Genomic DNA, 17854 nt, shown 5'->3' with positions numbered 1-17854 from the left:
GAGAACCATTAACAGTAGCATTTGTTAAATGAGGCCAATAATCTTACAGCAAATTAGTGCATGCTTAATTTGTTCACATATTATTGAAAGAAATGACAATAAATGAGTAAATGTGTTTCTAGATTTGAAGTAAAAATAAATTATAAAGTGAATTAATAAATTCACCAGCACGTCTTTATGACCGAATGTATGAATCAGTAAGAGCAATTCATCATTAAGGTTTCAATAGCTTTTTTTTTATAGCATTCAGTTTAATTCAAATGTAAAAACATGTTTAGTATAAGTGTCATCTACGCACAAAAAACAGCTAAAATAAGTTTTTTCCCGCTTGCTCCCACCTTTATAAAGTCTTGATATGTGAGTGCTCACACAAATCATTCTGATCCCCTCTTTTTCAGAAATGGCACATAAGTCTGAAATGTAACATAATGTGTAAAAAAATGTTGGGCTGTGAAGAGTTCACGGTGAATGAATTTATTCTCATACACAGTGTGGAGTGGGACAGATCAAAACAGACTCACACAGAGTTTAGCTAGAAAGGTAGGAATGCCTCTCTTTTTTTATTGATGTGACTTTAATATATCAGCTGTAATCTCAGTTTGTTAGTTTGTGTAATTAGTGTGCATGGCTTATTTTGTAATGACATCTTATCTGAGTCACGGTGAATCATCGGTACATTATATAAACACTGTAAAATCATAAATTTATAATGATAAAGCACTATCTGCCCTCATTTACTCAGCAAATAGACCATGAAATATACTTGTCAAATTCTTGCATGAATAACAAAGTAAAAATTAGTGCTTATAGTCTCTACTGTTCAGTAAAGTCTCTGTATGTGTAGTTGTAGCTTACTGTTGATGGTATGAAACGTGAGCTTGTTCATTTGTGAAGTCATATGGTGATTTATACACTAATAATAATTATTATTAAATGCATAAAGGCTTTGAGTGCTCAAGTAGAGCAGAACAGTGCTACGTAAGAACTAGTCCATTTATCATTTACCAACTCGGATTAAATGAACTGTAAAACAAAACAAATTTACTTTGTTTGATCAGATAACAGCATAAAAATAATTAAAATCTAGTCCTGGTTGTATTCACAATTTTCTCACTGCCAGTTCTCAAGTTTTGATTTTCTTCTAGTACCCACACAATTAACTGAATAATTCCTAATTATCACAGATGTCCGGTGCAAAGGTGCTGCAGTTTCTGCAGAATATTTCACGTAGAAAACCTCTGGAGCCTGAGGGTGAAGTGTCCAACTTTCGCCGGTGTCTGACTACCCTTGATTTGGTGGCTCTTGGGGTCGGCAGCACACTGGGGGCCGGTGTGTATGTGCTTTCAGGAGAAGTGGCCAGAGCTGTGGCCGGGCCTAGTATCATAATCTCCTTCCTGATAGCAGCAGTGGCCTCCATCTTTGCAGGACTGTGTTATGCTGAATTTGGAGCTCGTGTTCCCAAAACTGGCTCTGCTTATCTCTATAGCTACGTGACTGTGGGTGAGATATGGGCTTTTGTCACAGGCTGGAACCTCCTGCTGTCTTATGTCATAGGTAACAATAAGGCCATTGAATGAATATTAATCCTGGAAAAATCATAGATTAAAATAATATTTGTCAAGTGATTTTAAGTAACACTGGGTATTGTTTGCTAATGGCTTCTGTTGTTAAGGGACATCAAGTGTAGCCAGAGCATGGAGTGGGACCTTTGATGATCTCATTGGAAATGTCATTGCCAACTCTTTAGGCAAACAGGTTGCAATGGATTTACCTGGATTGGCTCCCTATCCAGACTTCTTTGCAGCAGGTATCATTATGCTCTTGGCAGGTAAGTTTCATATACTAAAAACCTAATTATTTATTAACATAATACAGGTACTCTTAGTTTATTGTAAGTTTAAAAAATGATTAAAAAAACCAAACAAACACAAGAGGTTAAAGTGTCCTACATATTTTTGACTAAAGTAAATATTTGACAAATGAGTTTCCACTAGGTTCATTGACATGGTGAAATTAATTCTTATATATTTTTCTTTCTAGGGATTCTTGCATTTGGTGTTAAAGAATCGGCCACTGTAAATAAAGTTTTTACAGCAGTTAACATCTTGGTGTTGCTCTTTGTTATCCTCTCTGGGTTCATAAAGGGGGACATCAACAACTGGTACAGATATGAAGACACCCTTCCAAACCAATCCGAGTATGGCCTCCCCCTGCCCCGTTATTTTGGCTTCTGCTGTATTTTTCTTTCTTTTTTTTAGCTGCTTGACTGTTGATCACTGTTTACAGGAACTATACGACCCTGAATAAAACCACCACATATGGCAGCGGAGGATTTTTCCCTTTTGGTTTTGAGGGGACATTAGCAGGAGCAGCCACTTGCTTTTATGCATTTGTTGGATTTGACTGCATTGCAACAACAGGTAACTTTTAGAATTTAAGTGCAAAGCCAGTAATTATAATGCACTGCATAAGGAAAGTGAAAATTTGATCACAATGACATCAGAAGATGTTTGTGGCAATTTCAATTGTCCAGAAAAACACAGAGATCTTTGGACACTAGAATATTCTCTACAGCATATACATTTTGTAAAATAGTTTATTTTATAGACATGGTGCTATGTCATAAAAACGCATCTAAAGATTAAATGATGGCATAAACCACACTGGGATAATTTTGTGTTTTTCTTTAGGAGAGGAGGTTCAGAACCCTCAGAAGTCAATCCCACTCGGGATTGTGGCGTCTCTCCTTATCTGCTTCTTGGCTTATTTTGGTGTGTCTGCCACCCTGACTCTTTTGATGCCATACTATTTGCTCAGCGTTCACAGCCCACTGCCTGTAGCCTTTACATACATCGGTTGGGGCCCTGCAAAGTATGCAGTTGCTGTGGGATCACTCTGTGCGCTCTCAACAAGGTATAATGCATGAAGTATCACGTATAAACAAACCTACAATTCTTTATACATTACAATACCCCTTTGGTGACATTTATAGCACATACACCAAATAAAATCACTGGGATCATTACTAGGAATTAAAACAGGGACACGAGAATAACTGAATTGCTGTTAATGAGCTATGAGCTTTTTTCCGAAGCCTTCTAGGATCAATGTTCCCGATGCCTCGTGTTCTCTTTGCCATGGCCCGGGATGGACTGCTCTTCAGACCTCTCAGTAACATGAGTGACAGACAAAGTCCTGTCATTGCTACACTGGCTTCAGGGGTCGTAGCAGGTATAACTAACTTTAGAAGAGATTATAATATAATTATTATTATTAATTATTTGATTTTGTTAAGGCCATCAGCTACTACGCTGATAAAATGGTTGCAGAATTTATAAACATATTTAATTTCTCCTACTTCTTTGCAGCTATCATGGCTTTATTGTTTGACCTGAAGTCGTTGGTTGACATGATGTCGATTGGAACCCTGTTTGCCTACACACTTGTTGCCATTTGCATTCTCATATTAAGGTACAGATGATCACAAGTATGCATGTTGGCACTGCACTTATTACTGCTTATTATTGGTATATTTTGCACCTAACAAACAAGACTTTCTTGCGTTTTTTAAAAGTGTTCTTCACCATTAGTTGTCCAGCTTTCTGAAGGTCTTTCAAAGTTTTTCTTTGCACACTGGCTGTTTTCACTCAGTTTTAGTTCAGTCCTTGTACCTGACCATTTTCAGAGGAATGTTTTTTGTTTGTTCAATCACTAACCTATGAATCCTTCAAATATAAAAGGGTTTCTAACTGAAAGGATGAAATGGTAATATGTCTAACAGACAAAGCATCAGTTTAAAACTGTATCTTGACGCACTTTGTTCCTAGCAGCCTGTCAGACCCCCCCCCCCCAAACATCATTGGTTGCTATTTTTTTCCAGTTAATGCCAAAGATAACACAAAGAGCTATTAGCCAGAAATTGGCACATCTTTGTCTTTAACCCAGTATTACAGTTTGCTTGGACTTGTTAGTTATTTCTTTGGAGAAGTATAAGATGATTTATGTATATATGGCTAATGAGTGTATTGTTCTCTTGTGCTTCTGAGTTTGGTTATAGTTCTTGATTTCTCGTTATGTTAGTCACCCCTCGTGTCCTCTCTCTCTCTCTCTCTCTCTTTCTGTCCCGTGCTTGCTCTCTCTCCCTTGTCTCAGTCATGCCTCTGTGTTTGTTTACCCTTTCCTTGCCTTGGGTTGTATGTCTTGAGTCTGTGTTTCCGTCCCTGTGTTTATGCTTCCTCTCTTATTTTGATAGTCTCACCTCCTGTGTCAGTTTTGCTCTGTCTTGTTTCCCTGATTTAGTTCAGCTGTGTTCACTTACGTGTTTCATCTCCCTGTTTGCCTCAAGTGTATATTTAAACAGATGAATGACTCAGGGTTTGCTTGTTTGAAGAGTTTATGAAGACATCAGGTTTTCTTTACTTTAATCAGTCGCTTATAATTACAAAAGATCATGTAATGAAGTGCTGTTGACTTGATGTGTGTTGTTCAGACATTAAAAATAGACTCCAGGATGTGAACAAGAAAAAAAAAACAGGAATATAATAATTTGGTGCTTTACGAGAATATTATAAGTAGAAATAACTAAAAACCTTAAATGTTTTCACTTTTTTAAAATTATATTTCCTTAATTTTACAGGTATCAAACTGACCTCAGTGATGATTCTAGTCTAAGCAAAGCAGAACCTTTTACCATTGGAGGGATATTATGTCCTCCATACCAAGCCACTACAAGGACATCAAAAAATGTGTCCCTTTTAACTTTTGTTATTAGTGAGTCATCATCTTTCTGTTGTACTGTACTTTTTATTGATTTAATTTTTGATTAATAGAACTCAAACGTATTGATTCTCCTCAGTCTTTTTAGCAGTTGTTCTCAGCGTCTTCGTATCTGAGGCTGTAGATTACCTGCAAGCCCTGGAGTGGTGGAGCATACTTTGTCTTTCTGTGATAGTAGCAATGATTTTTTTAATCATCCTCATCGTCTGGAGGCAACCGCAGAATACAGCAGAAGCTGCTTTCATGGTATGAAAGAAAGACAGTGAAGACTGATTAATGAAAGCATAGAAATAGAAACAGAAATTTAGCCAACCTGTATTATCATTACATGTTTATTTATTTTTTAAGCTCCAAAGTTCTGAATTTTGGGGGGTTTGGGTTTTTTTTTTTTCTTTAATATCTTTTAACAATGCTTCTCCTCTTTTATATCCCCAGGTTCCTTTTGTCCCATTACTTCCTATTTTTAGTACCTTTGTCAATGTCCATCTAATGGCTCAGCTTGGATCAGACACTTGGATCCGCTATACAGTGTGGATGGGAGTAGGTATGTGCAGCACATTTCTGCTACAGAATACATAAAAAAGATTATACATGTGCAAAAATATCTCTTTTTATATGTGTGACCGCTACGTTTCTTTTAAAATTTGGAACAGGTTTGATCATCTACTTTTGTTATGGTGTTCGCCACAGTGTGCAGAAACAAAGGCTTGAAAATTCACACGATCGAGTCAGTATTCACAGCATCGCTGCTGCTATGGAGCAAAGCACGAAACCCGGACAAGACGTAACTGGATAAATACATAGTGTATTTAATGACATAAATTTTAAAAAGAATACCTGATTTGCATAAATCTCACAATGGTGATTGTCTCAGGAATTCACAAACTTTTATTTGGCAGCATCCAGCAATGCAAGGCTTTATGCAATACTCTGCTTTTATATTACTGTTTCTTATAAGTATTAATTAAAGGAAAGAATGAGGAAGGATTCAGCAAGTATTTCAAGTATAATCACATAGTTATTAGTATTATATAACAAAAAAAACCCTAAAACATTTAGCTTATATATTAAATGGTAGAAAATCTAAAGAAATTTGGATTTTGTGAACAACAGAGTTTAAGATGACAATGTTTTTAGTAGAAGCGACCAGAATGGACAGAAGGACAGCTCAGGTTGAGCCATTTGGACACAAAGTCAGAGAGCCAAGATGGCCTGGACATGTGCAGAAGAGGGATGGTGGATACACTGGACAAAAGATGTTGAAGATGGAACTTCCAGGGAGGAGGAAAAAAGGAAGACCACAGAGAGGGTTCATGGAAGGTTCATGTAGTGAAATAGGAGGACAGAAATGTATGCTAGGGACAGGGTGAGATGGAGGCAGATGATCCCCTATGCTGAGCCCTGAAGGGGGATTTTGTGATCATCCTGTCACAGTTGTTCAAAAGGAATTGTACTCACGATGCCCATTTCTTTTATGTGACAGAGTCATATTACTCACGATTCCTTCATGTTTAAATGCAATTCAACTCTTTTATTTTTCTGTACAGAATACATTGTAATGGCATGGGTTTAGTTTGTTTGCCTTGTACTTAACTGCCAATATAGCCAATACTGTGTTATTAAATGGACTTTAAAGTAATAATTTTCTATTGCTGTAAACATTTGATATGCATGAAATTAAAAAGGCATTATAAGTTTTGAATGAGATACTCTGCACTTTGACTCCTGTCTCCCTATTTTCAGTTTTTTCTTTCTTACATACCTTCCCTATGACAACCTTTGTAAACATGCCCATACACAGCCATGCTGCCTCCACGCTATGATCAAATGCCACATTTACTTACAGCACGTGATATGAGAGGAACCAATGAAATGTGTGCTTTGTTTAAGCAGGCACCGTTTTTAAAAAATGCTCTCGATAAAAACATAAACAGGCCGTCTGTAGTGAAAGGCAAAAGAAGCCGTCCTCAAAAAAGAAAAATTCCACCTGCTACTCTGGAGGAGTTGTCACTGCTATTGGATACACTGCTGGAACACAGTAAAGCTGTGGGTTTGTCAGGAACTGAGAAATATCACACTAAATACACTGTATATTCACCTACATTACCCCAGTCTCTGGCATTTTTACACAACAAAGGCACACAGTTCCTTGGCCTTACAGTTCTACAGCTGCACTGTGTAAAGTGTCTAAATGCTGCAACAGTGACTGAAGAGCAGGCAGAAGCTACTGAAGGACACACAAGACTTCAGCACAAGAAGTTGGTTTCGATGGTGTGCAGGAAGAATCACAGCTTCGGTGATGCACGCTGTATTTTCCACAAGTTTGGAAACACCAGCCCAAAGTGTTGTTAATTGTGTGAGCTACCCTGAAAACTGTCTGTTACACAAACAAGATGGGGAGTGGAGCATGAAGAGGATGCATGAAAGGCCTACACCCAAAAAATTGCAGCACATCACTACAAACTGCAGGTTTGTTTATGCAGTTTTATTGTGAACACAATTTTTCTTGAACTTGGAGCATCTCACAATGTGTGACTGTTGTGGGGAGTGGTGCCTGGAGATTAAGTGTCCTTTTAAATACACAACGGACAGCATTAAGCAGGCATTGGATGCACAGGATAAAGACTTCTGCCTGGAGTCAGCTGCAAATGGACTTCACTTAAAGAGGGCGCACCCCTACTACTTACAGGTGCAAACACTTTGTCACCAGCTCCAACCACTGTGACCTCGTTGCATGGACTCAAAGAGACATGGCTGTGGTACACATCTTCCCTGATGTAGATTTCTGGGAACCACGTTTGAAGAGAGCACAAGAGTTCTTCAAAAAAAAGAAAAAAAAAAAAAAAGTGTGCCTTCCAGAACTGGTGGGAAAATATTTCTCCGAGCATAGTTCTGTTCTGAATGCCCCATAACTTTTTATTTAGGGGGTCTAGATTGATGCCTGAAGTGCATTGCCATGCAAATAATTTTCATTTACTGAATATGTACTTACTAAGTACCACTGTTTAAAAGATGAATAAAGAAACAAACAAATTTTTGCCTGTTATTAAAACCACTTTATAGAACATCAAATCAGTTACAATGTAGAATCAATGTCGTTTATGGTTTACAACTGACAAATTTTTTTACATAAAATATTGACAGCATTTACATAATAACACTCACTAACATTCTGTAAATTTACTGTATCTTTTGAAAAATTATAACTACATATACACAGCACAAGACTTTTAATAGTACTTAAGAGCAAGTTTCATTTTCCCTTGGTTTTACTACCACAATGGGGCACATGTTCACCAAAACGCAGCAAACCTTTACTATCTTATCCTGAAGGGCCTCCTCTTCACCCTCACATTAAAGAAGTAATCTGATTGGCATGGTGGTATGCAGCATTTTATACCTGTTGCGTAAACTACCTACAACTCGCTCGACATGAATTATTAGGTGGGCAATAGCTCTTGTATCTTCAATGTCCTTGGCATCAAGTTGACAGAAGCCTTTTGTAAATGCGGGGATCTTAACCTCTGCACACAAAGATGCTGGACAGGAAGATCAAATGTAAGGCGGAAGAGTGAGTAAAAGCATTTGGAAATGCCACGGTTTCTTTGATGCTGGCAGGAAAGCTTTTACATTGTTGAATAAGGAGAGTAAAATAGCAGAATAAGGAGAGTAAAATAGCAAAACAAGGTATTCCAGTATAATATTTTACTTTTTTGGTGTCATCCTTTAAAACATTTTTCATTCAGCTGTCTTTTTCAACTGTGATTCAAGCGTTCTGTTCTCCTCCAACAGCTGGTTTATTTCTGCTCTGTTCACAGCACACACAATCCATCGGCTGTCTTTTAGCTTCTGCATCTCTCTCTGTCCCATCTCCATTTTCTACATTTGTTGCTACTACCTCAGCCTCCACTCTTGGCCACAGCCTCCATCACGTGGTGATTAAGGTGTCGGTCTTCTGTCATGTCCATCTCTGGCAGCTCTTCATGTAACGTCTATGCAGGCCTCACCTTCACACTCTGCTCCTCCATTACTAAAGCCTGTCAGATACAATGAGTGCATAAGGCAAATGTTCACCAGAAGCCCACTTAAAAGTGCATGACTCATCAAAAAGCTATGAGCTGATTACCGGACAGTGAGAGCATTTTTTTTATGTTGGTGGGAGTTGTATTTACCTCCGACTGCTGCTCTTTGCTGCTTCCGTCGCATTCGTCGTCTGTGACGGTCCAAGTTTGAAGCAGGGATTTCGGAGTGCCCCATGTATAGCGTTGGAACCCAGTCAGGATTTGTTTCATCCATTTCATAGGCTGGTTTGCCTGCAATTATGCTAAGTAATTAGCAACTCTATAAATAGAACGCAGTCCTGCAAAATCACACATTGAGATATTTGTTCTAATTTGCTATGACTTCAGAGCGAAATAAAACTAATAGGCTATACAGAGTAATATGAACTTATTTAGAACTTACCCGAATGAAAATGTCTGGAACACACCAACAGATATCTGGGGATGGTAGAGAACTGGATATCAGCTCGTCTCACAGCTGCTATCCAGGCTATACGCCTTCTTTTGGTAACATCCGACACATGAGCTCCCTGGTTTTGCTTCCAGGTGGGGAAACAATGAAAAGACAGCCCATTTTCAAGCTTATTCCCTTGCCGGTCGTGCGATCTAACGTTACAACCCATCACACAGCAAGTACGAACCATAGCGGATATTATTCGTGTGCTTTCGCTCGCTTTGTTTGGCCTACTAAAATGGCACCTCGACCAAAAATCCTGGCCGCACCCCCTCTCGCGACGTCATATTCCAAAGCCCATGCGCCATGCGAGGCCCTGTTAACCAATCAAAGGGAAGACGGCGATACACTTTAACCAATCGGCGACTCTCCCTGTGGGGAAGCGCATTGTTCAAAAACCCAAAAAGCAATCCGGTAAAGCGGCTCAGCTGGTGCTAAGAGCTCGAGACGAGGAGGGTTTGTTGAACTTATACAGTTTTACCTCAACGTTGGCTTTTGGCGATCTATCGTAAACATTAAGCTAACGAGCTTACAGGAAACCAGGCACATTTTGGACATTCCAGGAAAGTTAAAGTGAGTTTTACTTAAACGTGGGCAATACGACGTTAAACAAGATAACGTAATAGTTACAAAAATAATATTAGATTGTAACTATAACTGTTTGACGGAGTTATGTAAGTGTGTGTTAAGCTAAATGCAATATCTACGTTTTTTGTGTGCTTGTTTTTGGTTTTGAGTGACTGCACGATTTTCCCATTTAAAACCAGGAAGCAAGTCTCTTTGTTAGCATATATTGGTACTTGTAGTAGAAATCATTGTTATTAAATGTATGTTAGCTAGTATAAACATTAAAGTGACTCTGTTTAATTCACTGCAATATAGGCTCCGTTTACTACGTGCTTACTGGAGGCTAAACATGGCTACTTGCACATGTAAAGGTTCAGCACTGAGGTTTTTATTTTAGTTGCACTCAGTGCTGAGACACTTTTTGAAAGCACAAAGTCTTCTTGCTGTAACAAGCAGTGAAAGGTGAAGATGGCTCGAGTGATTTTTTTTTTTTTGAATGCTAAACGTGGATTTGATACTTTTTAAATGCTGCTCAGTGTAACACGAAATACCATTTGGATTAAAAAAAGGGAATGAAATTGAAAAACCGAGACTTCTAAACTCGCTCATCGTAATAGCTACAAAGACTAAGCATGACAGGACCTGCTGTAGAGCAGTTGTATTGATCAGCACTAATGCCAAACTTGCCTGGTCTGGTGAAAGCCTGGGAAATATTTCCTGTTTGACTACTTAAGCAGGTTCAATTTGGCTTTAAACAGTAAACTAGTGTTCCTTTACCTGTCAGCTTGTTTGATGACGACACACCCATGTTTAACTAATTCATAGCAATGAAATGCTTGAGCAGAGAATAACATCATTACATCATTATTACAAACAACACAGACACTTGTGTGAGTGTGTTTAGTTTTTCATCTTTTATGTTGTATATTGCTGTTTTTTTTCCAACACAAGCCTATATTATCCTTTCAAAGTGACTTGTGCACACGCCCTAAGTCAAGCCCATGTTTGAAACGTTTTGTAATCCCCTTTTAATAGAATTACTACATACTAATGAAAACGTGTTATCCTTGGAACAGATAGACGGGCATGGCGCTGTCTTTGTCATCTCCGTGTGGATGCCCCTCTGATGAGGAGGAGGAAATGGCTGTGTTTGAATCTACAGCAGCAGAGCACGGAGGTTTGGCCAGACCACGTCTACCAGAGATCTCTGTTATTTCCCCGGGCCTGGACACCAGGCCATCCATTACAGGGCCGGTAAGAGTTCCCCAAAAAAAAAAAAAATCATATGTCCCTCAGGTATAACAAAACATGTTCAGAACAAATCTATATGAGATTTTTTTGTTTTTTGTGTATATGTGTGTGTGTGTGTATGTGTGTGTATGTATATATATATATATATATATATATATATATATATATATATATATATATATATATATATATATATATATATATATATATATATATATAAATAAATAAATAAATAAATAAATAAATAAATAAATAATTGATCAATATTGCCAGAGGTGTAACTGTTTTTCAAAGCCATAATTTCATACCTCGCTTTTCCTTCAGAGGAGATGAATAACAGCCCCCCCAAAAAAGAAAGGGAGGCAGGGAAACATTCTGTTTAAACTACATCATTCTGACACTTTTCCAGTTCACTTGCTATACCTCTCTGATTCTTAAACACAGCTGCTTTCTTCAGTCTGGCAGGCTTAAATAGGCATTAAAAGCCCAGATGGGTATTGCAGTAGAGCGAGATGCAATATGTAAAATTCTACACCCTGGGATTGCAGTTTGGTGGTGTTAATATTTTTCCATTCTACCATCAAAACATTTACAAAGATGCTTGTGTGTTTAGAAAGTAGCAGTGAAATCTCAAAGCTGCGATGAAGGGGCCACCGAGAGGGTGAAGGTTTTCCTGCGCATCCGACCACTTACTGACACGGAGAGATCCAGAGGGGAAGAGCAGGTAAGACATTAAGGTCAACATTTTTGTTTCTTCTAGGATAAAAGCTTTCAATACTCTGAAACTGTACTTGAGTCTATTTTGTTTTTCTTTTAGGGTTGTGTGGCTATCCAAGACGAAGAGACCCTGCTGCTTAAAGCTCCAAATGACTCTCAGAACATGAGAGCAGCAGAACGAGGCATCACTCCGAGTATTCACAAGTTCAGTTTCACGAAGGTAGGAGAGTCGTATGTGTAGCTCCTCTTTACTTAAACATACTGTTTCCAAAACTGAAAACCCATTCAGAAAAAAACTGTAGTAATCACGTAATAATATTTTCAGAGAAGAACTTGAAGAAAATGAGAATGCTGGAGTGAAACAGACCAGTGAAGATGTTTTTTTTTTTGTTTTTTTTTTTCTTTAAATGTCCCCTTAGATATTTGGTCCTGAGACAGCGCAGCAACAGTTTTATGAGAGCACAATGAAGGCGATGATAAACGATGTGCTTCGAGGAGAAAATAGACTTCTCTACACTTATGGTGTAACCAATTCTGGAAAGACGTACACCATTCAGGGTGAGTTATTTTCTGTTCTGCAGATATTACTTGGACACATAAATCCCAGGGTTAATTATGAGGTTTGTTCGTTATGTAATCGCACAACATAAACCATGCTTGTCAAACTTTGGCCTGCAGGCAGCGGTCGAGAGGCAGGCCTGCTGCCCCGGGCTTTAGTGTCCCTGTTTAGGAAACTGCAGGGCCGTCTGTACGGTGGCATGAACCTGAAGCCTGTCTTATACCAGGATGTGAGGCAGCTCAGTGCCAATGAGGTCAAGGCAGAGGAAATCCGCAGAAACTCTCTGCTCAAAGAGGTAAACATAAATATGACTTTTAAAGGCCTTACAGCATTACTCTGGAACACATTGTAGCAACAAGGTGAATTTTAGGATGGATTTGGACATTGTGGTGCTCCAAACGTATGTGACTACACTTTGGTATATTTGGCATGTTCTTTTCCTTGTAGACTGCTACTTGGTTAAATGTTTTCCTGCAGATGAATTATGCATCTTCTGATTCTCCTTCCTCTTGTGGATTTCAGGATGGGAATTCTCGTTGCACTGGCACCACCACAAGCTGGGATAGTGGCATCGGAGGACTGTCTGCTACCACTACCTTTGGCACTCAGCTGGAAGGTGAGGATTTTCATTCCTAAATGGAGTCAATTTTCTGCTAAACGCACCACATGCTGTATTTGGAGTAGAATAGTTGGTGTTTGATGAGTACACAGCACTGTTTACAATATAAGAAGTCAACATCAGCGTTGTTTGTGCAGCACATACCAATTTCCAGTTTAAACACTGCTTTCTTTATATTAAAATCATTACTGCCTTAAAAAAACAAAACAAACATGTGACTTTTAATTTGCCTCTGCAGACACGGACAGTGTTTGTCTGGAGCCGGACAGCCTGTCGCACAGCGGAGGGGAAGATCTCGAGGAAGGAGTGCAGTTTTCAATCTGGGTGTCCTTTTATGAAATCTACAACGAGTTCCTGTACGACCTACTGGACGCCTCGCCCTCCCAGCAGCCCCGGAAGAGAGTCACATTGCGGCTAAGCGACGACAAGCAGGGCAACCCCTACGTGAAAGGTAACAGTGGCTCATTCACAGGAATGGAGTTAAAACTAGATCAAAGTATGTTGGCCTGAACTTCCTGAGGCTCATTCCCACCAGGCAGCCGCTCTCATCTGATGTATGTTACGCTTCATCAGGCAGGAAATGATGTTTAAAAACTGTAAATTGCTTCTTTCATTTTCCTCAACTCTACCTGCAGTCTTTGTAGACTTTGTGTTTGTGGGAGTGCAACAACACACCACAATGAATGAGTGCATGAATAAAGAACTGTGCAAAAGATGGTCACGACTTTGAACACTACGTTAGCTTAATTCATGTGTTTCCTGCATAACAGCATGTGTAACTACTGCTGCAGCTCCTTCACGTGCACCACATTGTGCTTCTTCCTGTTGTATCAGACCTGACCTGGATCCAGATCCGCAGCGCCGAGGAAGCCTGGAGGATTCTGAGAGTTGGGCGTCGCAACCAAAGCTTCGCCAGCACTCACCTCAACCAGAACTCCAGTCGCAGGTAGGAGCATGTTAAATGACGTGTTTACCTATTGAAACCTTAATTTGAGTTACACTTGTGGACACTCTGCTCATAAACGTATCACTTACACAGCCACAGCATCTTTTCCCTCCGTGTCCTGCACGTCCACCCTGGAGCAAATTCAGGCCAGGCCATGCACATCAGCGAGTAAGTTGGCTTTTAATTACCCAGTCTTGATTTCAGTTTTGGGTCATTTTAACTTATATTGATTAGAGTTTGTAAAGGTGATAATGTAAGTCTGTCTCCTTTTTAGGCTGACTGTGTGTGATTTGGCTGGGTCCGAACGCTGTAAAGATCAGCGTAATGGTGAGAGGATGAAGGAGGCCAACAACATTAACACCTCCCTCCTAACACTGGGGCGCTGCATTGCTGCCCTGAGGCACAACCAGAGCAATAAGTACGTTTTAAAATGTTTAGGTGGTGTAGTAAATTAGAGAAATGGTTGAAACAGATCATCTTGTGGAGCTTTTTACTGCTTTTCTGCTCTCAAGATCGAAAATGCTAAATTGCTATAAATTTTCTTCACGTCAGCTTCTGCAGTAATTAAATTATTGATCCGCTAATTTATGGCGTGTGGATTTCCTGCACTAAATCAACTTTTACAGCTTTTAGGGCGTTTTTGTTTTTTGCTATTGTACATATAAAGATTTAATGACCAAATGGGTTTTAATATGTTTTCCTACTGCATCAACAGGTCACGGCCTCCTCAAGTGGTGCCTTTCAGGGACAGTAAGCTGACCCGTGTCCTGCAGGGTTTCTTCTGTGGGCGAGGAACCTCCACCATGGTGGTCAACATCAATCCATGTGCATCCATCTATGACGAGACCCTCCAGGCCCTCAAATTCTCTGCTATTGCTACCCAAGTAAGAAACTCATTTGTACACGAGTACCTGAGTGGCTGGTTTAGTTTTGCGTCCTGTGTGAGATCAATCAAATGTGCCGTTTCTCTTCTTTAAGCTCGTCCACGGCCCGTCCACGAAGACCAGAGTGGCCTACATCCTGTCTTTACTTCGTGATCCAACAGGAAATGGTAACGACAGCACGGTGATGGAGGAGGAAGAGGATGAGAGTGATGTCGACGATGGAGATATCACCATGTTAGATACTAAGGTAACATCCTCTGCTTTTTATGTAACACCTAAATATTAAGCACTTTTATTTCACTGACAAAATAAATCAACCTTTTATTTTGAAACACTACTTAAACCAAGTAACCGTAACATCTTAAATGTGTCAAAAACTGTCAAAAATCTATTGTTCTAACAGCCGACTGTTCTACATTAAGGCTTTGCTGCAGGCCATTGATGTTCTGAAGAGAGAGGTGCAGCGCCAGCGGGAAGAGAAAGAAGTCCTAGAAGCAAATGTGAGAGAGCAGGTGGTCTCTGAGATGATGGAGGTCATCTCTAGAATGCAAGATGGTTTCAGGTGTGTGTGGGTGCTTGTTTGAATCTGAAATGCCAATTTAAAGGCTTTTTTTTTGTAATACTTTTTAGTGGTAAGGAGCAGTAGGCACATCTAATAGTGTTTTCTTGGCAGGGATTTGGGAGAAATGTGTTGTTTAACTGTTTTTGTAATGACTACATATAGCAACATTTTATATCTTCTCACCCTGTAGTGAGACACTGGATGCTGAGAGGGCGCTCATTGAAGAGAGGTATGAAGACAAGATAAATAGCCTGCAGAAACACCTGAAGAAATTCTACACCCAGGAGCTAAAGGTCAGTTAATGACTTGAAAGTTTGTAATGCTTTGCATTCTCTGCAAATTAAGCATTCGCAACTGTTTGCGATGCTCTCGCTGAATCTCTACCAAATTTATTTCCGTTCTCCCAGGAACGTGATCAGGAGATTGAAGCTCTGTCTGCTGCTCTTGAGGAAAAAAAGAAGGCAAATGAAGCAGCCCCCATGACGGCGCCACCTGGAGACTCTGAGGGCCCTCGCCGCTCTCAGCGCGTCAGTACGCAGAATGAGCTCGGCAGACTGCGCACTGAACTCGACCAGTGCCGCACTGAGCTGTGCACCAAGACTCAAGGTACAGTCTGACTGGAAGATTTCTGATTATATGCACAAGGATATTGTTCATGATGGCTGACTGATTTGTTCTGTTTGTCTGTGCAGAGGTGACAAAGCTTAAGATGCAGCTAGAAGTGCCAGGTAGTGCTGGCACTCTCACCTCTGCTGCTGACCGCAAGCTGGAGGAGGGTCAGCGGGTCAGTACATGCTCTACACAAACTCACTGCTGCATGTGAGTCTCTGGACTGTTTGAAAGATTAAAATTTGTATGTGTGTATATATTTCTTGTTTTTTACAACAGAACCTGCGTCAGCTGCACCTCAATCTGCAGAGGCTGGGGGTGGACCTGCAGTCTGGTGAAAGAGCCTGCTGTCGCAACACAGGAGGGGAGAGGCTGCGCCACGCTTTAACAGCTGCAGATGAGACTTTAGCCAAACAGGTAGAGTCAAGCAATGTGCAGTGTGCAATTTGCACATTCAGTTTTACTTGTAAACTAAGATTTTCTTTAAATTATTTAACAGGGTGCTCAGCCCTCTGTGTTCTGCAACAGCTGAGAAAGTATTGAACACATTTTGCAAACTGCATGTTAAATTTCCATCAGTGCAGAGTTTAAAAGCGCTTTTTCCTCCTAGTTAGAAGCAGCTTGTGAGGATAAAATGCATGAACTCTTTAAAAAAAACAAAAAAAAAACCTGCATTATATTATGAGCAGTTCTCATTTTAAACTGTCGTTTTCTTCTCCTAACTCACTTGCACCGGCAGATTTTAAACTAAAACAAGGTTTCTAACATCTGCACAAAGCTGTCAATGAGCTAGAGCATGTTTAGCTGTTGCTTTTTGCCTCACCTTCTGAAACTAAACAGCCCTCCCTTCTCTCTCTGCTCCTGTCTAACCTCACCCCCTGTCAACTGACTTCTTCTTCTCAGGGCCAGATCCTTATGGAGCTCCAGAACGACCTGATGCTGGTCAAAGCCGACTTGAGGCGGAAAGCGCAGACCCTGGCCCAAACACAGTCCCTCCCTCCCCAGCTGCCCCCGTCTGGCTTTGCTGCCCCCAGCATGCCGGGCTCCTGCAAAAGGAGAGGCTGTGGCGCCGGCGCACCGAGCGACCCCGAAAACCGTCCGCCGCAAAAACGACAGTTTTTCCAGTCTCTGTTCCCATCTCGCACCCCAACACGTAAATACAACACCCGTGCTGCCGAGGATGCAAATCTGACCCCCTCCTCAAGGATTTTGCGGTCCCGTCAGCCATCTCCACTTCCTAGTCCGGTCGTCACCCCTCGTAATCTCAGGGGGAAGTACTGAACTTTAAAGCAAACTAAGTTGCTGTTGTCTTTATAATATTTTTTTATGTTTTTCTACTTTAACTATATTATTGGCATCAACTGAACTGTTAATGCTTTAAGCTGAGGTAAAGCTGCTTAGTGACTGTATGGTTAAAATAGTGCATGTGTGTTAATCAACCTGCTCTGCCTCTGCAACTCCACTTTGTGCCTTTGTGCTGTACTCTCCCTCCACCACTCAATATAAATCCTACAAACACATTTGAGCAGCCTGAATATAATCATGCTTTAAAACTGTAGTAAATTATTTTACCCTTTCCAGTCAGTCCCTGCAAAGACTGCTGTAAACTATTTACACATAAACCGTACCGATGAGCAATGAAGTGAGAAGTCAAATTCCCATTTGTATGCTCTGTGCTGTAAACTTTAGACTGTGTGTGTGTGTTCGTTCATTCATATATACATGTTAATCTTGTCTGTTTGCTCTTGAACATTTTATTTGGGATTCTTTTTGTAGTATTGCACTATTGACCATTAAACCTTACCAAAAACAAGAAATGGGTATTTACTGTATGCGATGCTGCACCGTG

At 40.1% G+C, this 17854-nt stretch overlaps 2 protein-coding genes and 1 long non-coding RNA gene across 3 annotated transcripts; 2 read left to right on the top strand and 1 right to left on the bottom strand.

The window, feature by feature from the left end:
* Positions 1-406: 406 nt before the first annotated feature.
* Positions 407-6611, top strand: LOC308387061 (cationic amino acid transporter 2). The gene is made up of 12 exons (XM_080866939.1): positions 407-540; positions 1185-1554; positions 1673-1828; positions 2041-2197; positions 2287-2420; positions 2691-2913; positions 3095-3231; positions 3369-3471; positions 4637-4770; positions 4856-5022; positions 5212-5320; positions 5430-6611. Exons 1-12 carry the CDS (start codon positions 469-471, stop codon positions 5570-5572), a joined length of 1905 nt encoding a protein of 634 aa, XP_080723065.1. The 5' UTR covers positions 407-468; the 3' UTR covers positions 5573-6611.
* A 1189-nt stretch (positions 6612-7800) lies between these two features.
* LOC308386803 lies at positions 7801-9570 on the bottom strand. Its single transcript, XR_013969852.1, has 3 exons — positions 9241-9570; positions 8949-9089; positions 7801-8813 (listed from the first exon to the last, which is right to left on the bottom strand). It is a non-coding gene; the product is annotated as an uncharacterized lncRNA (long non-coding RNA).
* Positions 9571-9707: 137 nt separating this feature from the next.
* Positions 9708-17822, top strand: kif20a (kinesin family member 20A). Its single transcript, XM_080866598.1, has 19 exons — positions 9708-9864; positions 10935-11112; positions 11723-11833; positions 11927-12046; positions 12246-12384; positions 12505-12680; positions 12908-13001; positions 13243-13455; positions 13839-13950; positions 14044-14118; positions 14225-14368; positions 14666-14834; positions 14929-15081; positions 15257-15396; positions 15587-15689; positions 15804-16002; positions 16089-16180; positions 16285-16422; positions 16909-17822. Exons 2-19 carry the CDS (start codon positions 10945-10947, stop codon positions 17284-17286), a joined length of 2724 nt encoding a protein of 907 aa, XP_080722724.1. The 5' UTR covers positions 9708-9864; positions 10935-10944; the 3' UTR covers positions 17287-17822.
* Positions 17823-17854: the final 32 nt, after the last annotated feature.

Source organism: Rhamphochromis sp. 'chilingali' (genome assembly GCF_963969265.1).
Source record: "Rhamphochromis sp. 'chilingali' genome assembly, chromosome: 19".
Taxonomy (NCBI): Eukaryota; Metazoa; Chordata; class Actinopteri; order Cichliformes; family Cichlidae; genus Rhamphochromis; species Rhamphochromis sp. 'chilingali'.
The sequence above is the reverse complement of the archived record's forward strand: the minus strand, read 5'-3'. Positions and strand labels throughout refer to the sequence as shown.

Excerpts from the sequence above, each read along its gene's own strand:
- kif20a (XM_080866598.1), top strand. The coding sequence starts at position 10,945 with ATGGCGCTGTCTTTGTCATCTCCGTGTGGATGCCCCTCTGATGAGGAG. Across the intron at positions 14,369-14,665 it reads AGGCACAACCAGAGCAATAA|GTCACGGCCTCCTCAAGTGG; the intron begins GTACGTTTTAAA and ends CTGCATCAACAG. Across the intron at positions 15,082-15,256 it reads TCACCATGTTAGATACTAAG|GCTTTGCTGCAGGCCATTGA; the intron begins GTAACATCCTCT and ends TTCTACATTAAG.
- LOC308387061 (XM_080866939.1), top strand. The coding sequence starts at position 469 with ATGAATTTATTCTCATACACAGTGTGGAGTGGGACAGATCAAAACAGA. Across the intron at positions 2,198-2,286 it reads ACCCTTCCAAACCAATCCGA|GAACTATACGACCCTGAATA; the intron begins GTATGGCCTCCC and ends CACTGTTTACAG. Across the intron at positions 5,023-5,211 it reads CAGCAGAAGCTGCTTTCATG|GTTCCTTTTGTCCCATTACT; the intron begins GTATGAAAGAAA and ends TTATATCCCCAG.